The following is a 20,679-nucleotide window of genomic DNA, read 5'->3' as shown; positions in this document are numbered from 1 at the left end:
GTACTACGAAAATCCAACTGGCTAGACTGTTTGGGAATTGTCAATATGGCCAACTCTATGTTCTGAATTTTTTCCCACCTGTGACAAGAGATGGTTGCTAATAGGAACTTTTATGAATAGTGAATCACATGCAGTATTCTCTTTACTATAAGAATAATATGAATATAAACATTTTGCTATGTATTCCTTTTTATTTGCTGCTATCTCATTTAAATCCTGTCTGCCTAATAAACTAGAGTGAGACAACAGCAAACGCGGAACAATATACATATTATGTTATGTTTATATTCGTATTATTCTTATGCCTAATAGTGATATAGTCAGAAATGAAGCAAACAATGGATGACACAGTACAGTAATGCATTTTCAGCTTAGAGTGATGTAAACACCTATAACAAAGAGAACAGCACTTATCAGATCAAAGAAAAATAAGCAATCAATTCAAATCAGACAAAGCACGTGAAAAAGGAAACATAGATGGAGCGCCTGATGCATAGCAAAGGCTACCTGATAAAGCTTAACTGCTAAGCTTATGACTCGAACCAAACTACTGTAGCTCTATCGTCATTCATTCGAGCTAAATTGTTTCTCATATTACAGTAGACCAACTATGTTTCGATTTGGAGGTGCAGCCTAAATCTTTTCTCTTCCCTTGAATTTCGAGTCTCCAATTTCAGGTGCGGCTTAGATTCAGAATTTTTTTTTTCCCCTTGATTTCAAGTCTCATTTTTCAGGTGCAGCTTAGATTCGAGTGCGGCTTAGATTCGAGTAAATATGGTACTTATTTTTTCTATGTTTGTTCTGCATTTTGCAGGTCCTGATAACATTTTCTTTTTCCTGCTCATCCGTTTGTGGCGTTGATAGGTCATATCAACCATGAACACCAATTATCTTTGACTGAGATTGGACATTCGAGTCGCCATGTTATTCTACAACTCTGCATTTATGTCTTCTGCTGTGTACATGTGTATGACTACTGTGGAAATATATATTTATGTGCGGATATCTGTATGACTGTTTGTACAGTATACCTCTACACACATCATGCTCCCATACTGGTGACCCCAAAGTTTGTATGTCTTCCGCAACTACCGCACTGGGTGTTTTAGCATCAACTGGTTATGTGCACGTCGCCATGACCGCCTCACCCAATGTTATGTTCAAAGATTTGGAAGCTCAGCAACAATCACCAGACCTCTTCATTCCTTCGCTATCAACCAGTTCTACATTAATTCACAGTGATTCGCTATCTCCAGCCATGTTAACCTCAAACTTTGGCTCCCTACAATGGTCAAGTGCTACACCGCTAACACAAACAATGGACTCCGGTTTCGTGTCACCAGACTGTGCTCACCTATGTGTGAAGTTTGAAGTGAAGAATATTCAGAACTGTGTACCTACCGATTGATCATATAATGCTCAAAGCGATCTACATTCGCACACGTACTTTGACTCTCAACGGGCCACAATGACAGTTACTGTGGTGCTTTGTGAACCACCACCGTTACCGCAAAACGCACCCGGCTACTATCAACCATGACCTGGTCTGGTTTTGCCTCATTTGCAAACTAGTGTACAACATTTTAGTGCGCACAATTCTCCATACTCACCCCCCCCCCCCCCCCCCCCCGACTGGTCACTCAAGTTTTTGACCACATCGGTTTGATTGCATCATTCGGTGTTTCGCCTTCCAATGGCATCTTACCACACCAAAGTGACTTTCTGCAAGTTGGGTCATTTATAGCCTGATCTCACAGGGCATGCCTTCAATGTGCAAAGAGAACTCAGTTTTGTCATATGAGTTACCAACCCACCCCCTCCTGCCATTCGGCCTGAAAAACGCGGCGCAAATGTGACAATGATTCATTGACTCTATCTTATGCCAGTTTGAGTTTTTCTTTGTATATTTGAATGATATACTCATCTTTAGCAAGTCAGCTGAGGAACATAAAAATCATTCATCCATGGTCCTCCAGACCTTTAACTCCAACAGTGTCGAGGTCAACAAAGACAAATTCTAATTGCGCCAGCCTTCTGTCACTTTCTTGGGTTACACCGTCTCCACCAATGAAATACAGCCTCTCAAATCTCACGTGCAGGCCATCACATCAGTGCCACTTTTTGCTACTTACAAAGAACTCCAATGTTTCCTGGGCACAATAAATCACTACCGCCATCATCTGTCCTCTTACGGCGCTGTGCAGGCCACACTGACAGACTCGCTGTTGGGTAAGCAGACTTCAGCACTCAAACGCATTCCTGGACTGCACCTATGCTGGAGGCCTTCAATGCACTAAAGACTTCTTTAGCTCACGCCATGACGCTTGCCCATCCTGACCCCTCAGCCGAGTTGTTCATCTCTGCAGATGCCAGTGATATCGCAGTGAGAGTGGTACTATAGCAATGCAAGGCAGACACGGTTTCCCCTTTTCATTTCTTCTCTAAAAAGCCATCAACAGCTCAGAAGAAATACTCCACTTTCAATAGAGAACCCCTTGTGGTCTACGAGGCCATTAAACATTTCCACCCTGATGTGGATGGTTGCTTGTTCTTCATCCTCACGGATCACGAACCACTGACAGCAGACACTTTCTGTAACCCCCCCCCCCCCCCCCCCCCCTCCCCGAGGACCCACTCCATCACCCTTTGATCTAGTCTCCTAATTCACAACCAATGTTCGCTACATCAAAGGACGGACAACATCGCCACAGATTTTTTAGATTTTTTCTTGCGGATCAATACTATTTCGTGTACCATAGACTTATCCAACCTGGCCACCCTACAAGCCTCTGATGAGGAGTCACAAGCTCTCCTCGCAGACCCTCAAACATCCCTTGTGTTTACCAAAGCTAAATTCCCCAGGGTTGTGGATGAAGTGTGGTGCAACTTTTCTACTGGTACCTCACATCCGTTGCTCCTGTCCCCTCTGCGCCGGCAGGCCTTTGATGAGCTGTGTAACCTTGCTCACCCTGGCGTCCATGCCACTACATGGCTTTTCTCTGTGCGTTTCATTTGGAAAAATGTAAAATGGGACTGTCAGACCTGGGCACACCACTGCATCCCTTGTTAATGCAACATTATTGGCCACCACACCACCCCACCACATACAACCACCAACAGCGTCAATGCCCATACTGTCTCCATCCAAGACTCACCTGGGGTTACTCCATACTGCAGGGTGGGAGGGTGGGTGACCAAGAATACCAATGATCTTTGACTGAGATCAGATATTCAAGCCACCATGTTATTCTAGGAGTCTGCATTTATGTCTCTTGCTGTGTACATGTGTACAACTACTGTGGAAATGTATATTTATGTGCAGATATTTGTGGGAAAGTTTGTTCAGTATACGTCTACACACATCACATTCCCATACTGTGTTTTAGTCTTCCTTCCTTTCCCTTACTTATCACCCCTCTCTGGCTCAACACTTTTCTTTCCATTGTCTCAAAATTGCAGACTGGCTTAACAGGCATTTCTAGCTACTTTGATCTCAAGGCATCACCTGTTGCTGGCATTTCATTAATGATTTCACAACTGTTTCATTTCTTATCTCTCTATCATCCTGTTATGTTTTATTTTAATCCTTTGTAACTGTCTTGCCTTATCCTTGAACAGAGGCCATCTTATCCTCTGCTAATTTTATAATGTTTCGTATCAGCTCCAGTACATATCTAGCAGCCTTCTTCCATCTAGTAAGTAAAAAACAATATTTTTTGTGTAAATATGCTTTCTAAGATCAGTACCTAGTCATGTGATAAAATAGAAATGTGTTAGTGTGTATGAGACTTGCAGCCATCACTTCACACCAGAATGAAAGTAGCAGTTAAAGCTCTGAGCCTTTTGCAGTACATAAAAAATGTGAAACTGATCTCATCTGCTGAAGAGAATGTGGACAATGCTTTCTGGGATACAAAATAATGTTTTACTTTGGGGTGTGAACAACAGTAATCGGTGAAAACTGCAGTCATCTTCTGGACCAAATGGATGAAAAACTTCATCTAATGGGGCATGGATTGGAACAAACAAAATGATTGAGAGATGAACCTTGTTTCAGATTAATTGAAATGTTCACAAATCCTGCATGACAATTATGCAAAAATTTAAGTCATACATATTAACCAGAAAGAGAGTTTATTGTATAAGAAGGATCAGTAGTTTTAGAAAAATGTAAAAAGGCAAGGAGACAGAATGACTGGACAGTACTTACTTTCCAGAGGTTAAATCATAATACTATTCATAGAAACATTTAAAAGTAGAAAAGTCAAACAATGAAAACTCCAGACAGGACTATCAACAATGTAGGAAAAGACAGGTGCTACCTACGGTAAAGAAAGTTCCAGACAGGAGCAATTAAAAAACATTTACATAAAGCTTTCTGCCACAGCCTTCATCAGTAAAAGAGAGACACACACCATACATACACACAAGTGAGCACATCTCACATACACATGACTGCCAACTCCAGCACCTTGGGCCAGAATGCAGCTATCACATGGTATGCAAGTAGCAATCTGGATGGGGTGGGGAAGGGGAAGGGATAGTAGTGTATGGGTGAGAAGAGAGACAAACACTGTCAGTTGTAGTGTGCAGGGACTAGAATGCCAACAGGTGCAGCATTAGGAGGTTGTAGGGCAGGGAGGTGGGGAAAAAAGGAGAGGAACAGGGAAAGGTGGGCAGATATATTGGCAGAGGGTGGCGCATAATCAGGGTGGGAGATGGTATGACAGAGGGGCTGGAAACTATTGGGTGGAGGGAGTGGGGACAGTACCTTACCATAGATTGAGGCTAGGATAATTACAGGAGCAGAGAATGCGTTGTCAGTTCAGAAAAGCTGGTGGTGGAGGGAAGGACCCAAATGGTGGACATCTGGTTGACACTCATACAAATACAAAAAGCTGTGCAATGGTTGCAGCAGACCAGGCAAATTTCATGGATGCTTTCACAGGTAACCTTGCCCCTGATGGGGTAGGATAAACTTGTGATAGTACTGGAATAGGAAGTTCTATGTGGATGGATTAAGCAGGTTTTGTTCGTGGGTCCTTCAGAGGGATGTGATTCTTGTGGCAAGGAGCTGGGATTAAGAATGGCATAGAGATGGACTAGGATGCATTGGTGGGCAATGGAACACTACTTTAGGAGGGGTGGAAAGTATCTCAGGTAGGATGCCCCACATTTCAGGTCATGATGATAGATACTCAAAGCCCTGGCAAAGGATGTGGTTCAATTTTTCCAGTCTGGGGTGGTACTGGGTGAGTCTGCTTTTTGGGGTGGGTGGGAGGATTGGGGGTGTGAGAACAAAGGGCATGGGGGATCTGTATGCAGATCAAGTCTGGGAGATAGTGCCTGTCTGTCAAAGCATTGGTGAGATCCTCAGCATACTGAGCATGGGAGTTTTTGTCACCACTGATATACCACCCCCAGTTGGCCAGGCTGCATGGAAGAGATTTTTGGTGTGAAAGGGACAACAGTTGCACGATTCAGGTAGTGTTGGTGGTTGGTGGGTTTAATGTGGACAAAGGTGTGGATGGAGTCATCAGGGAGGAGGAGGTCAACATCCAGGAAGGTGGCATGCTGGGTTGAGGAGGGCCATGTGAAGTGAATGGGAGAGAAGGTTAAGGTTGTGAAGCACAATATGATAAAATTTAAGTCATATGTATTAATCAGAAAGGGAGTTAATTGCATAAGAAGGATCAGTAGTTTTAGAAAACTGTAAAAAGGTGAGGAGACAAAATGACTGGACAATACTTACTTTCCAGAATAGAAAAATCAAACAATGGAAACTGCAGGTAGGAATATCAACATTTCAGGAAAAGACAGATTGCTTATTACCATAAAGAAGACACATTAAGTTGCAGACTGGAACAATTAAAAGACATTTACATAAAGCTTTCTGCCACAGCCTTCATCAGTAAAAGAGAGACACACTCCTCATGCACTTATGACTGCCAAATCCAGCATCTCGGGTTGGAATGCAACTATCACATGGGATGCAAGCAGCAATCTGGGGGGGGGGGGGGGGGGGGCAGGGAAGGGTAAGGGATAGAAGTGTACATGTGGGGATAGAGGCAAACACCACCTGGTGGAGTGTGCAGGGACTAGAATGACAAGAGGTGCAGTGTTAGGAGGTTGTGGGGCAGAGAGGTTGGGAAAGAGGGAGAAAGGATCATATCCCCGTGGAAGAGCCAGGTGCAGAACCTGCCCAAACCACCCACCCAGCACTTCCTATTCCAGTCCTGTCACAGGTTTATCCTACCCCACCAGGGGCAGGGCCACCTATGCAAGCAGCCATGTCATTTACCAGCTCCACTGCAACCATTGCACAGCTTCTTATATTGGTATGACTACCAACCAGCAGTCCACCAGGATGAACAGCCACTGCCAAATTGTTTCCAAGAGAAAAGTAGGCCATACACAATCATACAGCTGAACATAACACACTTGATTTCAGTGACTGCTTCACTAATCAAGCCATCTACATTCATCCCTCCCCCACCAGCTTTTCTGAACTGCGCAGATGGAAGTTATCCTTACAACACATTCTCCGTTCCTATAATTATCCTGTCATCAACCTACACTAATATACTGTTTCCACACCCTCCAACCAACAGTTTCCACCCCCTCTGTCCTATCATATCCTCCCCAGTCTCATCTCTCACCGTGTTTATTTGCTGCCCTCTGCCAGTACATCCACCCATCTTTCCCCACTCCCTTCCTTTTTTCCCCACTTCCTTGCCCCACAACCTCCTAACACTGAACGTGCAGGCATTCTAGTCCCTGATCACTCCACCAGGCAGCATTCATCTCTCTTTTCAACCATATGCTACTATCCCTTCCCCTTCCATGCCCCCTCGAGATTGCTGCTTGCATTCCATGTGATAGTTAAATTACAGCCTGAGTTGATGGAGTTGGTGGTCATGTTTGCTTGAGGTGTGCTTGCTTGTTTGTGTGAATGATGTGTGTCTCTCTTTTACTGATGAAGGCAGTGGCCACAAGCTTTGTATAAATGTCTTTTAATTATTCCTGCCTGCAAATTAATGTGTCTTCTTTATGGTGAGAAGCAATCTATCTTTTTCTACATTATTAAAAGTAGAAAAAACTGTTATTTAGGTTTCAGAACTGTTAGTTCCTTCCTCATGGAAGAGATTAGGCTTTGGATGGTGGAGAAGAAGTAGGTCACTCAGATACAAGACTGAGAAGAAGCCTTTAGGGACAACAGGCGACAAACTTTGGTAATATTTCTTTCTACTTTAATACATCAGCACTGCTGGACTATTGCCTCCAGAAAGCAACAGATAGCCAGCCATTCTGTCTCCATGTATTGATCAGGAAGGCAGGCCTGCAAATTATTTTGTATAGTAAAATGGTAAACTGTTAGAGAGTGTAGATCAAGTTTTTCACCCACAAAATTTGTTCTATGATTCATGTTGATTTACTCATAGAATCAAACTTGGCTTTTTCTTGTGATATTTTTGAAGTGGCTGTAGACCTTTTTGAGCTATTAGCATTTGGTGAAATGTTCCTTACAACTCTGGATACTGTGGTGTAACAAGCATCCCATTACCATCTTAGTATTGCATCTGTCTTGTTCATAATTGTGTATGATCAGTCTTTCAGGTGACAAAACAGACAAAAAGTCACATGGAGAATATTTGGGTAGCTTTTAAAGAGAAGAATATATTCAGTGTTCCATTTGACAAAATGTTAGAAAACTCTAGTGGCAGCTTGAGGGAAAGAATTACTGGTATGTGTGGTTAAGCAAATGAATTCAGTAATGAATAGAGACGTATATATGATTTCTTTCTTTCCTTGACCAAATGTTATGGAACTCTGTCAACCACTTGAGGGCATGAGCTTTAGTGGTATGCATGCTAAATCATATGAATCCATTTGTGGAATTGAGTGTACTGCCAGTGGTCTGCATCTTACCAAAAAAATATGTTGATATCATAACATAACATCAAAATATTGTATCGGTAAGATGCAGACCACTGGCAGTACACATGATTCCACAAGATGACACCAAATTGCTGGGAAAGTCTAAGAAATTACAGCTGACTCCAGTTCAGAGCTCAACCAGTATTTTACAACAAAGTGCTGATAATTCTAATTTATTTGCACTTGAGGCTGATCAATGAGTTCTTAACAGTCTGAAAAGGATATCACACATGTTTTTGGACATTGCTTCCCAGCATATCCCAGTTTTGATTTAATAACTGCAAAATTGTTTCAATGCTGTGCATTCATTAGTCTGAGAAATTTGCTGTGTCATCCTGATCAACTAGTTCACATAATTTGAATACGCTATTCATTTTGATCATCATTTAAAATCATAATTTGATTAGTTATACACAATACGTGAGGCAAGATGAAAATAATTGCTGTACCTTTGCAGACGGTTCCGTTCAGTGTGAATCCTTTGAAACAGAGGCATGTAGGCTTCCCTGCTGCTTCCACACACATTTGATCACAACCTCCTTTGTTATTGTCACAGAAACTTGTACCACTTTCATGTACTTTAAGTGGTAAACACTTTGGTACATTACCTACCCATCTGCGATTGACACACAACAATTTACTCTTGCTGTGCTGTGCTAAGCGATAACCAAATTTGCATCGATACTCTGCAAACAGTAGGTCCTTAACATTAGAGGTGGATAACCTAAAAGTAAGAAAACCAAAATTATTTCACATATACGATCATAAGAGTTAATAATACCTAGTTGCATATATATATAGAAAGTGTCTTAAAAATACTATGGATGTACATAAATGTTGTTGATCTTTTAGAAATGGTCTGTGAAAATTGTTGGTATTCCTCCATCCCCCCCCCACCCCCCACACCCCACTCCCCCTTCCCTCCAGAAAGAGAAGGAGTCATGGTGTAAATCTGACTGGAAACTGGAAAACAGAAGCAGAGTGTGCAAAATAAGAAACAGGCTGCAAGGAAACAAAGGCTTTCAAATTTAAAACAAAATAAAAGTGCACAGGAAGGATCCTTTCACGTACTTCAATATCAGTTGTTTCTATAAGAATGTAAACTATGTTGTTGTGACTCGCCGATCTTTCAAAGTGCCACCGCGCAGTTACATGTGTCTCTACATGCAGCGCTGTCTGCCAGCCATGCAGCAGCAGTGCCACCTAAGCGGCCAGTCAGCCAATGGCCGCTAGACTCGGACTCAGTTATGATTTGACTGTTAATGTGTACACACGTCTTACTCTTTTTACTTGATCTGTGACTTTCATGTATTGCATCTTCCTTGAAATATATTTGTTCAACTTGAAGTTATAACAATTGGTGACAAGGTAGTGATTTTTCTTTTCCTTTGTTGACCCACGTGTTTCCATGACTAGTTTAGAGCAGCTATTGTAAGGTCTCATAGAACAGCAAATGCTTCTCACAAATGCGATTCATGATTTCATCGTGGCATCAAATGCGGGGCGTCTCTCGTCATCGTCTCTACCTCCTTTTCCTCCTTACAACGAGATGGCAGAAGATTGGTCTGATTACGAAAAACATCTTCGACAGCACTTCTTGGCATTTCATGTCATGGACGAACAAACATGTAAGTCTCTGTTCCTTTCATGGATTTCACCTCAAATGTATCGGTTGTTGTCACAATTGGCTCCTTTGAAAGATCCTGCGTCTTTGTCCTTCGCTGAAATGTGCTCACTTCTGTCCGTCTATTTTCAAAAGCAAACGCATGTGGTAGCCTCTCGTGTTGCCTTTTATCATTGTCAGAATCAACCCTATCTCGCTTGGGCTGCTGAACTTCACGGCCTCAGTGGAAAGTGTCAGTTTGTTGCGGAAGTTCACAAAGAATCCTATGCCAATTCCATGGTACAGGATGCTATTATCCAATCAGTGGCCGACAAAGAAGTTATGCAACGTGCCCTTCAGTTGGCAAATCCGACTCTAGATGAAGTCCTGTCCATCACTCAGTCTTTTGAAATTTCTCGTGCCACTGGAGCGCAAATAGAGGCATGGGGCGACATCAGGGAAATACAACCTCTGTGCAATGTTGACAAAGCGTATGGCATGTCCCCGCTGGCCGACATGGCCGCAGTACTCCCCTAAGTGTAGCCTCAGCCTAACCATAAACAAACTTCTAAGAAACTACAGCAAAACACACAGCAACTTCCTTCATGTCCGCGGTGTTTTGGGAAACCTTCATGAGAAGATTGTCCACAACGTTGGGCCGTGTGTCACAAACGCAAAAAAAAGGGTCATATGTCATCCGTTTGCAAATCCGGCCACATACATGATGTTCATGAACATGACACTAATTCTGATTCTGTGTTGTCTGTCGATTGTACTTCTTCCCTTTCATGGAAGTTATTCCTCACTGTCCAAATACTTGGTCAATATGTTTTCATGCAGGTGGATACTGGTTGTGCTGCCACTATCATCAATTCTCAGACGTATCTTCAGTTGGGTTCTCCAATCCTGTCACCTGTCACTAGGCAATTACGGACTTACAATAAACAGAAGATTTCTCTCTTGGGACAATTTGATGCTGAGGTATCTTACAAATCTGTCATTTGCATTTGATGCTGAGGTATCTTACAAATCTGTCATTTGCACTGTTTCCATATTTGTGGTCAACCATAGTAACATGGAGAATCTTTTTGGTTTCGATGCCTTTCGCATTTTTGGGTTCTCCATAGATGACTCTGTCAATCTTGTCTCTGATGCTATTCCTTATGCTCAATTGGGTTCCTTGTCAATGACATTTTCGTCCCTTTTTTCTCCTGGGTTAGGCCATGCAGATGACTTTGAAGCTCATATCATGCTCAAACCCACTGCTTGGCCTAAGTCTGTTCGGGCTCGGCCCATTCCTGTGGCCCTTCATGATTAGGTCAAATGGGAGCTGGATCGTCTCACTGCTTCAGGGGTCTTGCTTCCTGTCACTTCCAGTGAGTGGTCCTACCCTGTCATTGTCGTTGCTAAGCCAAATGGTGATATTCGTCTCTGTGGCTTTTTCAAAGCCACTGTAAATGCTCAATGCCTTATCGACACTTACCCTATGCCTCGACCTGAAGAATTGTTCACTAAACTTGCTGGAGGCCAGAATTTTTCTAAACTTTACCTGTCAGAAGCTTATCATCAACTTCTTCTCGACACTGCTTCCCAGAAGTTTCTGGTCCTTAACATGCCTTTCGGCCTCTATCAATACCAACGATTGCTATTCAGGGTTGATAGCGCCCCCGCTGTCTTTCAGTGATTCCTGTAACATTTATTGCTCACTGTCCCTGGGTGTATAAATTACCAGGACAACATTGTTGTCACTGGCTCCACCACTAACGAACATCTTCAAAATCTCTGTACACTTTTTCATGTCTTACAGACTGCTGATCTTAAGTGTAATCTACAGAAATCAAAATTTTTTCAGTCATCTGTCACGTACTTGGGGTTTCAACTCTCTCGGGATGCTATTCGTCTGCTTCAGCAAACTGTCACTGCGATCGATGCCCTTCCTCACCCTATATCTCTTAAGGAACTGAAGTCCTTCTTGGGGAAAATAGCATACTGTCACAAGTTTTTATCATCTGCTGCTTCTGTGATTCAGCTGATGCGTCACCTGTTGCATAAAAATGTGCCTTTTCACTGGTCTGCGTCATGCAATGTGGCTTTCCAGAAATTGAAGACTATGCTGATACAGGCCCCGTGCCTGACTGCTTATCGACTTGGCCAACATCTTGTTCTTGCCATGGACGCCTCTCAATACGGCATTGGTGCAGTCCTTGCGCACCGTTTTTCTGACGGTTCTGAACAACCCATTGCTTATGCCTCCAAAACGCCCACGGATGCCCAACAAAAGTATTCTCAAATTGAAAAAGAAGCTCTGGCCATTATTTATGCTCTTCATAAGTTTGGTGTTTTTCTCTATGGGCGTCATGCATGTCACGGCTCCTCCATTCCATCCACAGTCAAACGGTGAGGCTGAACAACTGGTCCACACATTTAGGTCTCAGATGAGGAAACTTCTGACTTCTTCTGCTGCTGATGATGTGCTTCTCCAATTTCTGGATTCTTACCGTTTCACCCCCATGGGTGACCACAGCTGAGCTCTTACATGGCCGACAGCTCCGCATGCTACTTCATCTTCTGCGGCCTTCCACCTCACGGCCATGGGTGCCTTTGCTTGGCTGGTTCACCGCCAACAACCTTGTATGGGTACAGGGATATGGCAGGCAGCCAAAATGGAGTCCTGGCCACATCTTACAACACTGTGGCCAACGCCTGTACAAAATCCTGAAGGACGCAGGTGTTGCAGTGCGTCATTCGGACCAGCTTCTGCCTCGTGTGCCGGCAACGCCTGTTCTGGATGCCGCTACACCACCTTCGGCTCTACCTGATGCTCAGGATACTAGAATCTCTCATTACTCACAACACAATCCTCTCACTATCAAATTGATGCCAGCACAAGAACTGACGTAAACCAGGAGATGTGACCATGCAGGAACCAGATGACCATCATCTGTCAGAGCAACTCTACTCGCCTCCTTCTCCTATGGATGCGGACACATCGCCCATGTCTCCTGTTATAACAACTGGACTTGCCGCAATGGGCAGATTGGTGCATGGGGCCCCAGCAGATTCAACCCCCATGTCTCCTGTCATCTCGACCCATTGTCATCTGGGACACTTCCGTCCGTACGGGAAGCCTCCTCCTCGAGACTTTACAGCCAGTCAAACAACACCTATGGACGTTAGCAATCTACAGGCCACCTCCATCAAGACCTGTGCAAAAACTTCAAAAGGGGGAAAAGTGTTGTGACTCGTTCAAAGTGCCGCTGCGCAGTTGCGCATACTCTACATGTGGCGCTGTCTGCCAGCCATGCAGCAGCAGTGCCACCTAAGCGGCCAGCCAGCCAGCAGCCGCTAGACTCAGACTCAGTTATGATTTGGCTGTTAAAGTGTACACATGTCTTACTCTGTTTACTTGATCTGTGACTTTCATGTATTGCGTCTTCCTTGAAATATATTTGTTCAACTTCAAGTTATAACATTTGCTGAGGTGAAATGTTTGTATTCTTAGTGAATTATGTAGTGCTGATGAGTAGTTTTAACAAATTTTACAGCTGTAATTGATCAGAATTGTAGTTTAAATATTTTTTTATGTTGGCAGTGCTCTTGTTAATTGAACCATTCATGGACTTGACACAGAGCTTTGGGTTGCTACTTGTTCATCTGTACAGTCTCTAAATCCTGTAGTAGAACTTCCACCATGTTGTGAATCACCTGCATTGGTTAAATATTCTACAACAGATAGTATAACTTGGCTAAAACATCAGTGACGTGCTGAAATTAAATAGCTCTACTCTTAGCATAAGAGTTCTCCAGGTTCAAGTCCTTTTCTAGCATATATTTTAACTGCAACCATTAGCAGCTCAAATAGGAGCCACAATAGTCAGTATTGTATTGTATTGTATTTGTATTCATGGCATAAAATACATTTCACAGTTCATCTGACTGTATCAAAGGTAATTCTGGACACCTAATTGTTCTGGATTTGACAGTAATGAAGCGATTTATCCCAAATTAGGTATTTATTTCACCTATATTGGTGTATTTCAGTAGTAGTTTTACTTAAGTTGGTAAAGCTGTTAGACAAAGTGTACCCATTTAATATTGTTGTGCACAAGGCATAAAGCTGGTGTCTGCCATCACATGTCATCTGTATGTACAAAATTATATTAGATTGTATTGTGTCCTACACTAAATTGCAATGGTTAAGTTTACTTGTTTTTATTCACCAGTAACCATAATTGCTTGCAAGAACAAGTTCAAAGAAATATAAAAGCTCCTTCACTGAACAGTTTCAAAAAGAATTTTGATTCATCTGGGAGATTAGTTCTTCAGAATCAAAAGGAAAAGTGAGATGCAACATGTGTGCTTCCAGTTTCTCAGTAACTTAAAATGGACTTGGCAATTTGAAGTGATTGCTTGTATTAGTAAGTTGAAGACTATCTTAGAGTCCAAAACTGAAGACCAGTTTCTTCCTTTAAATATTAAAACAGTTCTTAAAAACTTCCTGCATCCAGCAGAGGTAAGAAGGTTTCATAGCACTGTACTATCTTGCTATGAAACTACTCTATCCTACATTTCTAGAACTGAAAACCTACAGTTGGGTTACCTTACATCAAGTATCTTTATGGGACGACACTGAAAGAACTTCTTTAGTTATCAAAACTTTGCCTTGTGCTCAGTTTTGCAGAAAATGAAAGGTATGATGAATATGTCTGTGTCAAACAATTTGTAACCAGTCTGAATAGACTGCTAATAACATTTTACCACCTCAAAATGGTTTGAAATGATTTCCCATATGAGTCACAATCATGTTCCATTTTGAAATTTAGTCACTTTAGTGAAGTTTCTCTTCTTCCTTCCTGACACTAATGCTGCTCCTGAAAGGGTATTTCTCGCAAGAATACTATATGGACTACTGACACATCATAGCTTGTTGTAGAAACTATGAAGTCAATATTAGTTACCGGCATGAGTTATGATGAAATGTTTGTTGAATGTTTTCATACACACTGTTGAAGAATACGGACATGCTGAAGAAAATTCACAGCACCGGTAAATGTAGTGGCTTGCTCACCCTATTTTACCTTAGGTGCAAATAAAGTACATATAAAAATCTGCGATGTGTACAGAATTGTGGTCTGGAAAATATGGGCACAAGTTCAGAATGAAATATGACATGCAGTTCACAATTGTGTGGAGGTGGAAGGGGATGGGAGTTAACAAGATGAATATGATGAGAAGGTAGGAAAGGACAGGGAATTTTTTTTAAGAGGGTGGAGGGAGGGGCCAAACAGAGAAAGACCAGTCACAGAACAGTAGGTGAAGGGACCAGAGCTAGAAACTGATGGAGGGAGGGGGGGGGGGGCAGTAAGGGGATGAAGAGCAGGAGCTATTACAGATTTAGTCTATGGGAACTGTGGACCAAAATAAGTGTTGTTCTTCATGGTAAAACTTGCCATTAGTGACAACTTTGCAGTCACTATTCACCCTAAGGGTGAACAAATAGATGATCATCCCTTTATAAAAGCTTATACAGAAATCACTAGATAGTTGGTATATGACATAGTTACTTACTCTGGGGACTCTATCTCTAATGGGATTGGATATGACTGATGAAGATTAAAATAGTATGAGTTGACTGGGTTTATGGGAAATGGTTTGCACTTGAACCCTTCAAGCAAATAGGGTTGATCATTTGTTGAGAATAAAGAAGAAACAGTACATTCCATCTTTTATATGAATGGTGCAACATCATTTCAGGGCAGACATGACAGATTTAATGAGAAATCACCACTGGACAACCTCTGACAGGACATTGAGTAACTTTCAACATGTACTGAGGAATATCCCCCTAAAACCTTTCTCACCTCTCCAGAAGTGGTATTTATGCAGTCTGCTCATTTTACAAAATGTTTTATTCTGTTCTTATGTCATTACTGTATCCAACATCTTCACACATAGGTTATATGTGTATAAGACTCACATGCATCACACTCCTGTCACAGGCACCTATACATTTTACTAAACTGAAGTCCCACGCCACATTTTTCTGTCTGTATGTAAAGGCTAATCTCTGGAAGTAATATGGGTATTTTGATATGGTCTTCACTAAGAGACAGATTCTTAAGGAAGTTTTGTGTGTATTATTTATTACAATCATCCAGCCATAGTTATTTAGTGCCACCCATGCAATGTCAGGACAGGTCGCAAATACCCTACTAAGTCAAACAGGGTCACATGTCAAAGCAATCATAGTACACTAATTACTGCCAATACACACATTTCAATGTAGAAGTAACTGTACCTAGATTTGTGAACTGTTAGTTTCTTCAATAATGAAGAAGGAACAATAGTCCCCCTCATGACCGAACATTCAGACCTCAAGTTGAGAGGGTTCCACATTCAGTGTAAAAGAAGGGATATGGAGATGAAGGGAGGGGTATCTGATAGAGTAGGAAATCAAAGACAGTACGTTCATAAGCACTGTGGAAACTTCAGAGCAGAGATGATAGGACAGTGTTGATTAAGAGGAAGAGAAGTGAGAAATGGATTCAATAACACAATGAAGAAATAGGACGCAAAGTGCAGAGGAGATTGGGAGAACCAAATAGAAATAAAAAGATGAAGATAAAAATGTAAAAAATGGGGAGGAGGGGTGTTAGTGGGATGTGAGGATATGTTGAAGAGCATGTTTCCATTACGTAGAATTCAGGAAAACTAATACTGATAACCTGTGTAGTATACCATGCACTCAGGTTTCTTGAGTTACGCTGTAGGACATATTCAGCAACTGGGCACTGATTTCTCCAAAGCAGACAGTTCTCCTGTTGTTTAAATTCAATCGGTTTCGTAGTGGTCATTCCTATATAAAGTGTCAATCAGTGAATACATGTTACTTGGTAAAAGAATGTACATCATTTCACATATTGCCATTGGAGATGGCATAGACCAGTTAAGGTAATATTATGAATAAGAAACAAGTGTAAAATAAAGCAAGAAGTCTCTGTACAAAGACAAGCTGACTGTGGGGAGATGTGTATAAAATAATGGACAGTAAAATAAATGTAAAGCAATAGATAGTCATTGAACAGATTCTCCACATAGCTGGAAAGCAAAGGAGGCTGCAAGGGGATGAGAGAAGATTACTGAATGGTTAAACAGTAGTCAAGCAAGAGGAAATGTTTGACAAACATTTAAGAATGATTGCGAAAAAAAGAGAGAACATCATTCAGTGGTGAAAGCAGAGCACTAAACAACGATAATAAATAACCAAACAATAAAAGTAAGTAGCAAAACACTGAAAAATATTGCCAAATGAAGAAAAAATATCACCAAACAGAGAAACAAAATTGTATAACAAAGAAACCAGCTCACTGGGTTGGTAAATATTTATCTATAACATCTTTGTGATCTGGACTCCCAATAAAGAAAACTTTTCCAATTTGCCCAATAGCAAAATCCCATTTCAGTTGGAAATTCACTAGACACTTTTCAAGATCCAAAGTCTAAACTACCATCTGATTGAAGCTCACATACAAATGTCAACACAAATAAAATCAAACAATAATCAACATTACCTACAATTTGACATATCATTTCCCTATTCATCCTAGGAATCCTTGGTGATCATATCTGCTCCAGCACCAAATCCCTCAACACCTATATTAACAATCTGTCTCAGACTTTCACCTCTGACAAGCATCCCACAGATTCTGTCCACAAACAAATCTCATTGGTGATCTCATCCTCCAACTCCCAACAAACTCAGAAGCACTGCCCTTCTCACCCACCCAACATGATCCAGGACAATAATGCTTCAATACATACACTGCAAAGGTTACGACTTTCTGAAGTCAAGCCTTGAAATGAAATCATTTCTCCCTGGTATCCTTCTCACAACACCCACCATCACCTCCTGCTACACTCTTAACATCTGTAACATCCTTGTAAAACCAGATAACATTCCCAGACCATTGTCCCTACTTCAGTGTTTCGATTATATCAGTAAACTCTGTCTCATGAAATGATTCACTAGCAACCTGCTCCTTGCCCGTCACCAGTAAATCCTACCAAACCAAAGGCAGAGAAATGTGAATCCATGCCATGTTTGACAACTAACATTTCTTCAGTGTATGGATTTTTACAATGTTGACTACCACTGAAATGGCCCAGTGTCTGAATCTGTACAAAAAACCGTCTGCCTCAGGGACATTTAGTACCCAGTTTTTTAAATTAATCTACCACATAACTCACAGGCCTGTGTACCTGGTACACATACAAGCCATTTTGATACTCTCATGCAGCTTTAGTTTCCCTGAAGGTTTGTGATGGAAACTTGCTCTCCAGTGTATACTCACACACCCCCTCCCTACATTTTTGTAGAATCTCATTATTTATTCTGTTGTTTTTTATTTTTATTTTTCTGCTTCTCTCCCAATTTCCTCCTGGTTATTATCTGCACTATTCATTCCATGAACCATGGACCTACCAGAGCTGGGCAGTCAAAGTGCTGTAGCATTTCAGGTGTGATCATTGTGTAGAGGTATCTGTGGACAGGCCACTATAACCTGTGGTTTCTGAAGAGTTCCTTTTCAGTAGTTGAAGGGGTAACAGACTGGGTGGTTAACTGATGTGGCCTTGGAACATTAGTCAACATGGCCTTGCTTGGCTGGTACTGTGAATGGCTGAAAGCAAGTGGAGCCATTATTTTCTATGAGGGCATGCAGCTTTGCTGTATGGTTGTAATGTTAGCATTCTCTTGAGTAGAATATTCTGGAGGTAAAATGGTCCTCAATTCAGATCTCTGCACAAGCACTACTCAGGGAGATGTTGTCATCAAGAAAAACAAAACTGGCAACCTACAGGCCAGAACCTGGAACATTAGATCCCTTAATTGAGTAGGGAGGTCAGAAAATTAAAACAGAAATGGATAGGTTGAAGATAGATATAGCGGGAATTAGTGAAGTGTGGCACCAAGAAGAACAGGGCTTCTGATCAGGTGAGTACAGTGTTACAAATACAAAATCAAATAATAGAAATACAGAGGTAAGTCTAATAGAGAATAAGAATGTGGGTAAGCAACTATGAACAGCATAGTGAATGTATTGATATAACTGAGATAGACATGAATAACATTCACCACTGTAGTAAAAGTTTATGTACCTACCAACTCTGCAGATGATGAAAAGATTGAAAGAATGTGTGACGTGATAAAAAACATTATTGAGGTAGTTAAGTTAAATGAAAAGAAAGGGAAGAAAAAAATAGTAGTAACTTGGACTGTGGGAAAGGAATGAAAGGGAAGTCACCTGGTAGAATTTTGCTCACAGCATAATTTAATCATTGCTAGCACTTGGTTTAAGAATTGTGTAAGAAGGTTGTTTTATTTATTTATATTCCATAAATCCAATACTGTGAGACATTCACATGGATGTAGGGTGTGTCAGAATTATTTCAAACATTACAAAAGTAATACATAAAAGTGCCTCTTGCAAGAGGATATCAGGTATAAAACAAAATACACATTAATAGGTATCGAAAAAATTACATTAAAAAAATGTAGATCTTAATAGTTAAATGAAAGACACAGTAATGTTAACAGTGATTGTGAGTATCGTAATGCACAATCAAGTTAGTAAATGAAAAAGTCATTTACAGTTAACTGTACTGAAACATTCTTCTACCAAATAGAAGGAATTATCTAATAAATACTGTTTGAGTTGTTGTTTAAATTTGGGAAGCTCATGGATAAGTAATTTCAGTGATGGTGGGAGAGCATCGAACATCTTGCAGCTCATGTAATGGACTTTTTTTGGTACAATATTAAGGTTTTTTGATTCATAATGGAGCTCCATTTTCCTCCTGGTATTGTGGGTATGGTATGAATCATTGGTTTTGTACGATTGTCCATTTTTACCATTGAAACATAACAGGGAGTAGATATATTGGCATGAAGTTGTCAGTATCCATAATTTTCTGAAAAGGTTCCTACAAGAATGTCCAGGCTGGACTCTGCTCATTATCCTAATAACTCTCTTTTGGGCAATGAATATTTTTTTTGGATAATGACTGATTAACCCAGAAAACTATGCCATACAGCAATAGTGCATGGAAATAACTAAAATAAGCAGTTTTTGTGGCGTCTTGCTCACATACAGTGGAAATAATATGAACAGCGAATGTTGCTGAGCTGATTTTATTGTGGAGGTGCAAAATATATTCAGACCATTTGAGACTGTTGTCAATGTGTACACTCAGAAACTTGGTTGACTCAACTTGTAGTAACTCACTACCATTCAGTGTAATACTTAACTGATCCTCAACTTTTTTCCTTACTTTTAAATGTACAAACGGGGTCTTATTAACATTTAGTGATAACACATTATTTACAAACCAATTACATACTTCACTAAAGACAATATTGGCCGATTCCTCAAGATTGAGGTTGGGAGTTTTGTTGATGAGGATAGAGGTGTCATCAGCAAAAAGAGTAAAGTGAGTTTTAAAGCTGTTACACAAGGGAAGGTCATTGATAAAGATGAGGAAGAGAAGGGGGCCAAGTACAGAGCCCTGAGGAACACCACAACCAATAGAGCCCCAGCTAGATGACTCAGAGTACCCCTCCGAGATGTTCAACATGACCTTCTGCTTTCTTCCAGCTAGGTAGGATTTAATCCATGAGCCAACTGAGCCACTTACACCATAATATTCAGCCTTTGCTAAGAGGATTTCATGATTAACACTATCAAAGGCCTTAGAAAGGTCACAGAAGACACTGTACATTGAAGAGACCTGGAGATACTGGAAGGTCTAAGATTGATTATATAATCGTAAGACAGAGATCATAAATCACATTTCTCGCTATAAGACATTTCAGGGGACAGATGTGGACTCTGACCATAATTTATTGGTTATGAACTGCAAATTAAAACTGAAGAAATTGAAAGAAGCTAGGAAATTAAGTAGATGCAACCTGGATAAATTGAAAGAACAAGAAGTTGTTGAGAGTTTCAGAAGGAGCATTAGCCAATGGTTGACTGATGCAGAGGAAGGGAACACAGTAGAAGATAAATGGGTAGCTTTGAGAAATGATATAATGAGGGCAGCAGAGGATCAACTAGGTAAAAATATATGTCCTAGCTGAA

General features: G+C 41.1%; 1 protein-coding gene across 5 annotated transcripts in view; it reads right to left on the bottom strand.

Moving 5' to 3' along the window:
* LOC126269881 (uncharacterized) overlaps positions 1–20,679 on the bottom strand; it is a 324,469-nt gene that overhangs the window by 36,402 nt on the left and 267,388 nt on the right. For all 5 annotated transcript variants that reach the window (XM_049974025.1, XM_049974027.1, XM_049974026.1 and 2 more), the window contains one exon: positions 8,388–8,662. In XM_049974025.1, coding sequence (XP_049829982.1) covers positions 8,388–8,662 — 275 coding nt within the window. The remainder of the gene's footprint in view (positions 1–8,387; positions 8,663–20,679) is intronic.

Source organism: Schistocerca gregaria, chromosome 1 (assembly GCF_023897955.1).
Source record: "Schistocerca gregaria isolate iqSchGreg1 chromosome 1, iqSchGreg1.2, whole genome shotgun sequence".
Classification (NCBI taxonomy): Eukaryota; Metazoa; Arthropoda; class Insecta; order Orthoptera; family Acrididae; genus Schistocerca; species Schistocerca gregaria.
This window is presented reverse-complemented; position numbering and strand designations above follow the sequence as displayed.